General features: G+C 40.8%; 1 protein-coding gene across 2 annotated transcripts in view; it reads left to right on the plus strand.

The window, feature by feature from the left end:
* The window catches only part of ADAM12 (ADAM metallopeptidase domain 12), a 327649-nt gene that overhangs the window by 32415 nt on the left and 283035 nt on the right, over positions 1-12199 (plus strand). The window contains exons 1-2 of one of the 2 annotated variants that reach the window (XM_048505733.1): positions 4247-4299; positions 11922-12055. In XM_048505733.1, coding sequence (XP_048361690.1) covers positions 12011-12055 — 45 coding nt within the window. In that variant the 5' untranslated portion in view covers positions 4247-4299; positions 11922-12010. Of the gene's footprint in view, positions 1-4246; positions 4300-11921; positions 12056-12199 lie in introns of those variants that run through there. The other variant, XM_048505732.1, reaches the window with a different exon arrangement.

Below are 12199 nucleotides of genomic sequence, written 5' to 3' on the forward strand. Positions count from 1 at the left end.
TCCTGACAGGTGAGGTACCTTACTAACGATAAAATTGTCAGCAGGGCCTTTACACATGCAGTACTCATCCCTGAGGCTGTTTGTTTGCTTCATAGTGTGGGTTTCCTCATGTTTCTTCATTTACATATGAAAAAGTGCCCTGCTGACTCTTCCAAGCCTAGTGACTATTTTGTTTCCCCCTTGCTTCTGGATTAGGAGGTTGTTTGCTGACTTTTTTTGGGGGGGGCTTTAACAACCAAAAGACCAAAAGTGTTACATTTTTTAAAAAAAGAAACCCCATCAACTGCCTGGAAATGCTAGTCAAGGAGTGACTCCTGTCGGTGGAGAAGGTGGGGAGGAGCAGAAAACCCAAAGGAAACAAAATGCACACTGGTCTGCTTCACTTTCCTCGTGCAGGCAGGGGAAAAGTTGCATTTTGCCCTCTTTCACAAACTACAGAGATTATCTGGTCTGTGGTGTGGTGAGTCTGGGAAGGGGAAAATGTGCACAACCGCATATCTGATCCAAAGGGAATGTTGGCTCACTGTGGGACAGACCACAAGTGCTTACATGGCTGTAGCATCTTGCATTTGTTTTTGATGGTCTTTTGAAACTTGCCATGTGCATTTATTCCTGCTTTAACAGAGACTATAGCTTGAACAGCTGCATAGTGCAAGTTAGAAATCTTAACAGCACCTTCTTCCAGTTTGAGAAGACATTTTGGACAAAAGCTTCACTTGCATCCTTGCCTCTTGATGTGTTTGGGAGAGGAATATTCATGTCATTTGTTGCTAAGCTACAGAAGTTACAGTAGGCTTTGTCCATTTCCACATAAGAGAGCCATTCATAGGTTCTTTTCCAAGTACTTGGTATTGTCATCCTGCCCTTTGCTTCACATTAGGAGCTCTCTTTGCTGAAGAGTTCTCTCCCCCTTAGCTAAGTTTCCTGTCAAGAGGAGATTCTTCCAGACCTTTAATTCAGTTCTATACTGCAGGATGTTGTACGTGTACAAGAGGCATCTTCAACATCAGAAAGGACTTTCCTCTTTCTACTTACAAATCTATCCTCACCAGACTCCCTCTGCAGACTTGCCTTCCTGCCAACAAGAGCATAGAAACCATTTGCTTCTCTCAGGCACTGCATGAATTACCCATTTTGGGGGGTGAGAGAGGAAAAACCCAGATGTCTCCCCTCTCTTTGCAGAAATGCCAATAGGCACAAAGGCATGGACAACTACTAGGAATCATAGTTCCCAACCCTCCTGAATTTAGACTATCCAAGGAACCACATCTTCAGTTTTAATGCACCAAATGTCTCAGCTGCTGATGATCAGATGCCCATTCTTTGGTCAGCCCCAGTGGCGTATCTGCCTGGGGATGGGGGGTACACCTTGTCCCCAGGTGCCACTAATCTGGTCACGTGGGGGTGCAAAATTGCCCTCCCCACCTGACTAGGTCCAACGCGAAGACGAGGAAGTAGGAAATCTTGCTGCTTCGTCTTCTTTGGGCTCTCTTGGCCCCGCCCATGTCATCAATGTGGGTGGGGCAAAGGACACCTGAGGACACCAGCCCCCTCCCCTGCCCTCCTGGGATCCCAGCAGCTGACAGCCTGGTTTCTGCTCTCCCCTCTGGAGAGAGCAGAAGAGACTGCCGTCCTCCGAGAGGTGCTTTTATAAGCACTAAGGCTGGGGACAGGGCTCCGGGGGAAGGGCAGAAGCTGGGCTACCAGCTGCTAGGTGCTGGGAGTCCGGGGGAAGGGGGATGCGGCTCGAGGGCGGAGCCCTGCCCCAGGTGCAGTGGAGGTGGGGGCACCATTTGTCTCTGGGCACCATTTCCTCCTGATATGCCTCTGGTCAGCCCACACCACTGCTGTCTTCATCACTGCAGCAAGTAAACAGAATAGGAAAAAGAAGTCTTCTCTGATTTGATGCACTAGATCCAAGTCAGAGAAGATATCTAGAGGCTGCTGCTTAGTCAAGATAATGAATTTCTAGTGAAGATAATGCTTTCCTGTAGCTTGATTTTTGAGACTATGAAGTGTGAATTTGGATATCATTTCATCTGACTATTCACTGATCATGTTTGCAAATTTAAGATGTTAGAGTAAGTGAAAGGTTTTTTATTTCGGCATGAATGATTGCATAAGAAAGTACTAAGAATTCCTTGGGAAGTCTGCTGCCATTCTCTGCTTCATGCACCTGGTTATTTTGAGAACCACTATAAAAATATTTTTCCTAGCCATGTATGGACTTCCTTTAGGCTTCTTTTTATCCTATACCCCTCTCTTTATCTCTTACCCTTCTCAAAATGCAAGGGTTTGTTTCCTCTATCAATGAATGATTGACAGTTCTGTACTGTAGATTGTATCCCTGTCCTTTGGAATAGTGTTCTCTGAATCTAACTGGCCCTAGGTATTTCTTTCAGTATTGTCTATTACATCCACTTTGTAAACAGAATGTGTATGAACAGTCTTACCTATTTATCTGGCTCACTGGATCAGTAAACTGAAAATGGCCATAAAATACTAATACTGCCAATGGGAAGAGAAAATTGTGTAATTATGCTTGATACATTAAATGGGCCTGATAGTTTCCTTCATTGCACAGGTTAGCACTGTGGAAATGAAGTTTTAAAATGGACACTCGCATCTATATATCTATTGCTCAATTGTGGCCCTCATCTATGGATATCTAAGTCCATGAATTGACATCACACTGACACTAAACAGATTTTCTGGCAAATTTGGGGATCCGCAAGTTCTGCAGAAAAATCTGAAATCTAAAAATATAAATTGGAGGGATTAAATTGCCCCTAAATAAGAATATTGTCTGCACATGCGAAGACAACAGATACCTACAGTGGTGCCAGGGAGCTGTGGTGATTGCAACAATGGCCTTGGCTATGTGTGGGGCCTGGCAGTGGAGACCTGAAGGTGCACCAGGCCTGGCAACTGTTAGTTTCTCTGTGTGTTAGTTGCTGTGACATTGGCAATGAGGGGAGAAGCTGAAATGGACTTGGCAGTGAAGCCAGAAGTCACTCTTGGCCACCATTGTTAGCTGGATGAGGTTGTGGTCAATGGGAGCTGCGATGGCACTTGGTAACATTGATGGGGTGAAGCCATGAGGGGCCTTCTTGCAAAGCCAAGAGTCTTACTGGATCTAATGCCATTGTCAGCAGTGGTAGGGGACTGGGAGTTGTGGTGGATCTGAGCACAAGAACAACTATGGGACAGGGGCAGAAACAGAAACTGTGGCAGGCTTGGTGGCAAGGTCAAGAGGTGTGCCTGTCCTATCCCTGGTGGAGCAGGGTTACCGGGAAAGGGAGAAGAGGCTGTGTTGGACCCTGCATTGAAGACCATGAGCCGTGTCAGGTTTATAGGTGCTTAGGATTTTGCTTGTCCCTGGCAATGATAGTAAGTTAGGAAGAGAGGGAGCCCCCCCATGGATATTATGGGTCACCACCTGTGCTTATATTCTTTGTACAATTATTATTCAAGTGATTAATTTCACCATGCAGGCTCTATTTTGCATGTGAGGGAATTTTTTTTTTAAATTAAGGGACTGTACTTCTGTTTCCATTCTTTAGTAGTTAACATTTTAGTAGCAATAAATACACTCAACAGCTTAATAATGATTTTTAATGTGTGTAATCCAAAAATACTCTTATAGCATTATAGCATTTGTAGGTAGTAAGTTACCTGCCATATCTCCCCAGTAAGGATTTATTTTTATGGCAGGTTCAAATGATGGACAAAGAATCATGATTGCCTCTCTACCAGCCAGCATTACACAGATAATAAATTTTGCTTAAGGACAAATAGGATTAGACCCTAACCTTCTTTTCCTCTTGTAGAAGGCTGAGGTGGCCTTTGGTGATTCCCTCCCTCTCACTGCAGATGCCAATGCTCTTTTGAGCATCTTTTGTCCCCAGGAAGCAGAATTTGGGAGGGCCTCTCAAGCTGTAGTACTTCTGTGCTCAGGTTCCAAGCTGTAGTACTTTACTGTGATTTACCTTAAAATTTGTTTTTCACAATTGTTATTTAAAAGCTTCTTCTGAATCAATTTTCAGATGTATTACCATAAAATGTTGTAAGTTATCTCTGCTTGAGATTAAAAACTGCTCTGAAAGGAATGTATGACTGGTGCTAGAATTGTAATCATCCAGTTGTGCACAAAGTTCAGTAACTTTCTGAGACTTTGGGCATTTGATATTCTAACTTCTTCTTTTGTTTTTTAAAATCACGGTTAGTGGGATCATGGTGAGGATAAACAGTAAGGATGATGGTGAATCACCCCGGAAAATTCCTTGTTTGATGTTGCAGGTCAGTTCAGTTCTCCACTGTCTCATCGCTTTTTCAGTGAATACTCGTATATTTTGGCTGACAGCAATTGTTTCCAAGCATTTCATGATCCAACTATGGGGCAGTGAGTCGAATGCCTTCTTGTAATTAATCCAGACCATATGCAAGTTTGCTTTTTGATTCTTGCAGTTCTCCATTATTATTCCGTCTATCAGGAGTTGATCTTTTGTATCCCTGCTCTTCTTTTCGCTCTCTTTTTGCTCTACTGGCAGGATATTTGCTGCCAAGTAGTTCATGAGGTCATCCGCTATTAGGCCCAGTAAACAGTTTGAAAATTGTAGGCAAGCATATTATTGGGCTATAGTTTCCTTTTGACTGGATCTTTCTGTTGTCCTTTTGACTGGATCTTTCTGAATCAAGGAATGTCTTTCCAGTTGTTAGCCATTCACCAGTTTCATTATTTTCCATGGTTTCACTGAACTGCTTGGTCATTGTTGGATGCAAACTGATCAGGTATTTGAGCCAGAAGCCATGCAGTTAATTATGTCCACGTGATGCAGTTAATTATGTCCAGTTTTTCACTTTCTTGACTCAATTTTTTATCATATTAGTTGTTATTTCCAGTTCTTTCATTTGTTTTTTGCCAACACCTTTCTCAAAACCTTTAATCCACTGTGCCTTCTTTTTGTAATCCTTCTGATCTTTCCAAAACTTTTGTTGTATTTTTCCTCTGTTTTTTTGTTTTCAACATTGTTATTGGTGTTGAGGTGTTGGTACAAAAACCTTTAAATTGCTGGGTTTGTCTGTACTGGATTATTCTTGCTTAATATCTTTCAATTTTTTGTTGCTGTGGTTATTTTTTATTTGGTAATCTCCAACACTTTTTCAATTTTATTCTAATTAGTTCTTTCATAATCTTGCCATTCTTTACTCTTCGTTCTTTCACATTTTTTCAGGTTACTGGCATCTGATCTTTTGTATCTCAAATATATAGGACATAATTAGCATTCAATGTACTACCTAGCTTGAAATGTGTAGGCTCTTTCATACCCTCTTCCTGAGCATCTATCTGTATTCTCCTTTATATTGAGCTGTCATGAATTTTTATTATCTGACTTTATGTCTCTGTCCAGCTGACACACCTTCCTCTGTCTGTATCTCTTTATGCAGTTCAGCTTCACGATCTTTATTTTGTACTGGCACACTTCCCTGACTCATATAAATACCAGTGCTCTCAAATGTCCCGTTAGCATTTGCTTTTTAGTTTACTTTTTAGGGTTATTCCTGAAAGTTTCACTGTCAGGATGACCTATTTAACTGGTGGATTCTTTATTTTTATTTTTCAGTCTAGTTAACTTTCTATTTCTGAAAATGTGTACAGTATGGGTTATATATCATTTTGCCACACAAGGCCCAATCCTTCTGGTGTTCAAACAGGAATGTGACTGTACTGCTAAAACTGGATATGTTGCTTGACAAGGAGGCCAAAGCTGGCTGCTCTAATTGCTTGGCAAGATCCATTCTTTCATTATGGCTGTGTGGGTGGCATAGGCTTCTGCCAGTCTTGATAGCTTTGGCATGTCTGAATGGCTGGTACAAGGGTACACAAAGAGACTTGTCCCATTTGTGGATTCAGCTGATTGCAATGATTTTGTAGCACAGTGATGGTAGGAGGTCTGTTGATAAATATTTGAATGGTGTGATAACATTACTGTACATGTTATGACTTCACATATCTCTACTGCTTATAAAAGCTGTAGAATCCATGTTGAGTTAGAAACATATTTGCAATACATCTGAGAACTAGTGACGGCACACACATAGTCTGCACACACATAGTCTTCAACCCTTGTCTTAGCACTTTAAAGCATGAGGGTCTAAGGTGATGGATGAGCAGTGCACACACATAAGTTCCATCGGTGTCTTGCCATGGTGCATGCAGATTTTCTGCATAAAGTAACCATGACTTGCAGATTATAGTGGCTCTTATAAGTCCCCATAACCATGCATAGTTTTGCCACTGTCTACATACAAACCCAGTTTCTGCTTATGCTCATGGAAGCTGCTCCAAGTGACTGTGATATTTGCTATAGAAATTATTGCATGCATGTCACTATCTATTATGACTGGACATTTATATATCCATAGGCTTTTGTGTTGCATTTTCAAAGAAGCACTTGCTGATGAACCAGGGCTTTCTATTGTTGGGGGCAGGGGAGGCAGATGAAAAATGTGAATGAAAATATAAAGAGAGATTTGCTGTGCATGGTTATCTGGATCAAATCCTGTGCTTCTAGAAAAGCAACGTCTGATGCCAAATGCTGTTAAAAACTACATGCAAATATTGTTGTATTTTTTATAATGCTTCTGATAATATAAACCATTTTCTGACTTTTCCTGAAAAGCCTTCAATAACCTGGTTCTGTTTTGCAGCTCCATAAGAGTTGAACTATTCATTTAACAGCATTGTATAATGGGCCTTGTTTCCATAAGTTATATAGAATGGGAGCTTTTATATCTGCAGTTTTTTGTAGGATCAGTAGGTTTCAGAAAGGGAAATGCTGCTGCAGAAATTCCTTTCCTTGATTAAGAAATCATGTGATTGTGTTACAAGTAAACTGTAGAGGTAAGATGCTCAGTACAGTTACATGAACATTTTCCTTTGGTGGTTCAGTGGATGTACTTGGTGCGTGGCTGGGCAGACTGTTTGAATAATCTAGAGCCCCTATTGTGGCCTCTGAGTCCTTAGTGTGAAGCAACATCTGCTCTCAGCATATTATGGTCAGAATTATTTGTGTTAGGAGACTGATGAAGGGACCTCCTGTGGATATTTGAAATGTAGTAGAGTATTTCTTGAGTCTTCCAGCACTATCTATAACAAATGCATGGTGATATTGATTTCTTTGTTTCAAGTGTATAATAACACTTCCTGCAACTCATTGGTAAAAACATTAGAAATTCTGGACACAAGACTCTAGTAATTAAAAAATTATAAATAAATATCTTCTTAATACAGATTTTAAAATGATTAGGTACTGATTGAACAAAAATTCCTATTATACCTTTTTAATAGTTTTATGAGCATATAAAAGCACCAAGTCAAATGCCTCTGCAAAGCTAATTGGACTGTGTTAGTTGAATTCAGCAAGAAGTGAAGCTGAAAGAATGAGAAAGATGGAATTCTACCAGATTTGCAGCAATGCTGTTTCAACTTGGGCTGTTTAGTTTTATTTGGCTCACTAACCAGCCTGATGTACTGAATTTTGTCACTATCTAGGAATTTTGTAAAACAATTTTACATTTATGGGCAGCCCAATCCAGATTCCCAGGCAGGCTGAGATGGTGCAGCCGCCACATGGCCCTCCAGAGGGCTTTTCAGTGGTGTGAGGAGGCAAGAAATAAAAGTGACTTCCCCCACTGCCATTAGGCCCTCCATAGGGCTCCATGGCCCTATTCCACCCTTGGCATAGGTCAGCACCATGGCACATCTGGAAGCAAAGCTGGGGTGGACTAACATCACTCCCCCCTGACCACACTTCCAAAACTCCATTGCTGTGCTGGAAAGGCTAGTAGTGGTGCGGGGTACTGACGCAGCACTCTGTGCTGCACCCGGCAGTCCCGAGGACCGTGGCAGTTGCCTGCCAGCAGATTTGCTTCTCCACCAACGTAAGTGTCCCTGGGAGGGCAATCCTATCCTATTCTGTCTCCTTGAGTCCCCCCCCCACACACATCACCAACTGTAGGACCCACCCTTTTCTTCTCTCCCCTTCTGGGAGGGTTTAAGGGGGATTTAGCGGGCATCATTGCATTACACTGTTGTATTATGTAAGATTTGCTGTTTTTAACTTATGTATTTAGTGCTTGAATTATATCTGTTTTATGCTTTTATACTGAATCTTGTGTTGTTCACCGCCCAGAGCCCTTTGGGGTTGGGCGGTATACAAGTCTAAAAAATAAGTAAGTAAATAAATAAAATAAATAAAATACCTTTTCTCCCTTCCTTCTTCCCTTCTGATTTATGTAGGTAATGGCTACCTGATTATGAGTTCTGGGAGCACTTGGAAGTGTGCTTATTATTTTGTAATATTTAGAATTTTCTCAGTAGCAGGGTATTATATTGCTGCTGTGCTGGAATTTTTTGTATAGACCAGTATTGGCAACTACAACCTAAACATTCATTCTTGATTTAAAAAATCAGGCAACTATTTCTGTGGTTAGTCTAACAAAGAAGTATTCAGCAAGCAGCTGTAACAATGAATCAGTTAACGTTCGTACTCTGGCTGAAGACATGTTTAGCATAGAGCAGAGGTGGAGCGAGGGGAAACTGCGCCGGGGGCACTTGCACACCCTGTGCCCCTGCTGCAGCACCGCCCACCCCGCCCCACCCTGGAACGCCCCCAAAATGCTCCCTCCATGGCCCAGCTATGCCTCTGCCACAGCTCTGCCCAAGGCATCCCCCCCCACTCCGTGGGCACTAGAGTGCTGGCATAGAGTGCTGTCATCTTGGTCCAACTCAGCCAAGCCCCTTAGCTAAGGTAGCTCTCCACTATTTTTTCCCTTTTATGAAGAAGAAGAAGAGTTTGGATTTATATCCCCCCTTTCTCTCCTGTAGGAGACTCAAAGGGGCTTATAATCTTCTTGCCCTTCTCCTATGAGGTGGGTGGGGCTGAGAGAGCTCTGAAAAGCTGTGACTAGCCGAAGGTCACCCAGCTGGAGTGTACAGGCTAATTTGAATTCCCCAGATAAGCCTCCACAACTCAATCGGCAGAGCTGGGAATCAAACCCGGTTCCTCCAGATCTTTATCTTGAAATAAAGTTATGGTTTCATATATCACATGATCCCTTAAATTCAGAGATAAATGTTTAGGATAGCTGTGATTATTTGTTAATTCAATAAGAATAATAGGGTAGTATGAGAGAACTTGATATCATGATACTGCCCAGATTTGATTATATGGATTAGGTGCTTAAGAAGAGCCTTGTAGTATAATTCTTCTGGCAAATGTAATTAGTAGGGAAAATATTGGATTTAATTTGGATTAAACGTTATTACTTGACAGGGTCCACAAAAATTCAGCAGGGTTTGATTACAAGAATTGTGTTCTACTGTCCATCTGTAAAGTCCAATATTACTACTATACTACCATTAATTACATGGTAATGTCTATATTAATTGGATCTTGTAGTAGTTGGATGGGGAAAAGCATGTTAAAAATCACATAAACAGCCAAGTTGTGCTGAACATCCAGACTTTACCTGGCTCCATCTGTTTTGCCATGTCAACCATCCTGCAGTTCTTTGCCTTTCCTGTCATCATCTGTGGATGCATGTGGTCCTATTGCTATTTCGAAGTTGTCAGGAGAACAAAGCATGCTCATCACTGGCTAGTGGGCAAGTGGATTTGTAGAATGCTGTTGCAAGGTATTGAAAAGAATTTCTTTAAAAAATATTGTGAAAAGTGGATGCAAAGAACTTGGCGTATCCCCCGCATGATTTAAAATGACATATTCAATCAAATTTTGGAGATGAAAATTCCAAAAAGAGTTCACTCTAAACAACTGGATTCAATTTAATAGTGTGAATAAAAAGCATAATATTTCATAAGCTCCAAAGCTGACTCTTAGTATTGTTTTTATGTAATTGACTGATTGCAATCTTATGTGCACTTACTTGGGAGTAAGTCCCAATGGGCTCAGTGGAATTTACTTCTGAGAAAAACAGTACTAGGCTGTACTGTGTAAAATCTGGAAAGATGTTAACAGTTGATTACCGTATAAAACATTGACATTCGTAGTTGAAATGTCACTCCAATCCAGCCACAAATCTAGAACCCGTTCAATGGGAAACTATCCAGCACATGTCTAATTGTCCTATTAAAAATCAGTATGATCAAAAAGTGATGTGGTTGGACCATGGCTAATCTCAATAACTGGGGACCCACAGAAATTCTGTTTCCTGACCTCTTACACTCAGTAACTATTCCTCTGGTGAATAGAATCTCATTAGTGTAATTATTAAATTGGGATTAAAGATACCACTTGCTTGGAAATGTTGTCTTGGACTGGCTTTGTCGGTACTCCAGTATTAATCAAAGTAATCTGAATCTGCAGTACACTCAGAATGAGCTCAGTTAGGGTTTATGTCTTCTCTCTTTGAGATGATTGTTTCACTGATGTGCATCTTGGACACCTAGGGAATCTTAAATACTTAGCAACTTGCATGATCTGGGTAAGACTTTGAAACCACTGAGATAATTGAGAATTAAATCTGTTGTTGAACAACATTCTGCTTGTTAAATGGAGCACAGCTGTAAGTTTCTGCTCAGAGAAGGATATTAGATTTAAGCAGTATTATGAGGGGGATGAAAAAAAATCTGGATTAATATTATTAAACCCCTTGTGCAATGTAAATATGGATGCGCCAGTAATGTGAGCTTATTTATTGGATGTACGCACAGAACATAGGACTTTGCAAGACAGGAAAACATAGATGGCAGTTCCTATTCATCGATATGTTGGGGGTATGTCAGTAATAGAACGTGATGCGTTGATTGACACTCAGTCTAAATCTTCATGTTTCCTGGGAAGCAACTTGAGAACTTTGTACTACATTTGCAATGGGAGGTCTGTGCCTCCCAGGTTCCCACTGGTTATTTTCTGTTTGCAACTGTTTCTGTTTGCAACCTTGCAGCAGGCAAGGAACAGTGGCTATACCCCTCCTTTCCATTTTCATATCCTCAGCATGCCCCATAGAACAGTTACTGGTACCATTGTAAAACGTTTGTTTAGCCATGTAAGGAATATGATTTTTATAAGACTGCTAATAGCAGCTCCATGGAGCATCTTGAGGATACAAAAACAGTGGCCCGAGTGTGTGGGGGCTACAGTTGCTTTTCCCTGAATGCTCTGATAGCAACAGAAAACAGGCAGTGTGCATCTGGGAAGAACAAAACTTGGCAGCTTACATTTGAGACACATTGGTTCCCAACATACATGAGGACTCTGTACTGTAAACCTGTGCCTAAGCTGTATCAGTTCAGACTGTATCAGTCATGTCCCATGACTCAAATGTCCTCAATGGAAAAACAAAAGTCCATGCATGTAGACCTGTGGATATTAGTAAAAGGCTTGTTCAGGAGTCCTATCTCAGATATAAATTTTTCAATGTGTAGAGAGCTCAGTATTCATGCGAACACATAACTTTGTGCTGTAATTTTGAAGAGGTATACCCCAGATAAAGTTTTAGCATGCCTGCGAAATACACAAAAATGGTGTTATCTAGTGAGTACTGAAACACAGTGGGATTATCTAGACCCAAGTGGTACCTGAATCACAGTCCAGGAAGCACTGTCTTAGAACAATGTGAAGAAGCATTTTTCATTATCTGTCCCTTCCTTTCAAGTCAGTCTTCTTATTCTCTTCCATATGCTGTCATTGTTGCTGTATCCCGGAAGCGGGACCAATAGAAAAAGAGATACTGTATGAATGCCTTTACCTAGGTATTGCCTCCCCTTTAAATGCTTCCCATTGGTTTAAATGGAAGTCATGATCTCATTACAGTTTCAGTTTATTTTGGTTAATATTGTTCTACATTGTGTTTTCTTTGCTTTTAATAATATTATTTTTTTAAAATTTCAACCCTAGGAGAAGATGCAAATAGTAAACTGGAATTCTATAGAAAACGGATTTTGAAGAATAAGAAACAGCACTATGACATAGTAATTCCTTATCTTATGAATGGTGAACAGTGGAAACCAATGAAGATTTTTCATTCACAGGTTGGTTGTAATTTTGATTTTTCCCCCTAACTTGAATAGCATATTTATTTTATGCTTTTCCCCCAATAAAACTCAAAGCTACTTACATTAATAGGAAAGCCCAGCAGAAAAAATACGGTATAAATAAAACAAACATAAAGCAAT

The sequence above is a fragment of the Sphaerodactylus townsendi genome, linkage group LG08 (assembly GCF_021028975.2).
Source record: "Sphaerodactylus townsendi isolate TG3544 linkage group LG08, MPM_Stown_v2.3, whole genome shotgun sequence".
NCBI lineage: Eukaryota > Metazoa > Chordata > Lepidosauria > Squamata > Sphaerodactylidae > Sphaerodactylus > Sphaerodactylus townsendi.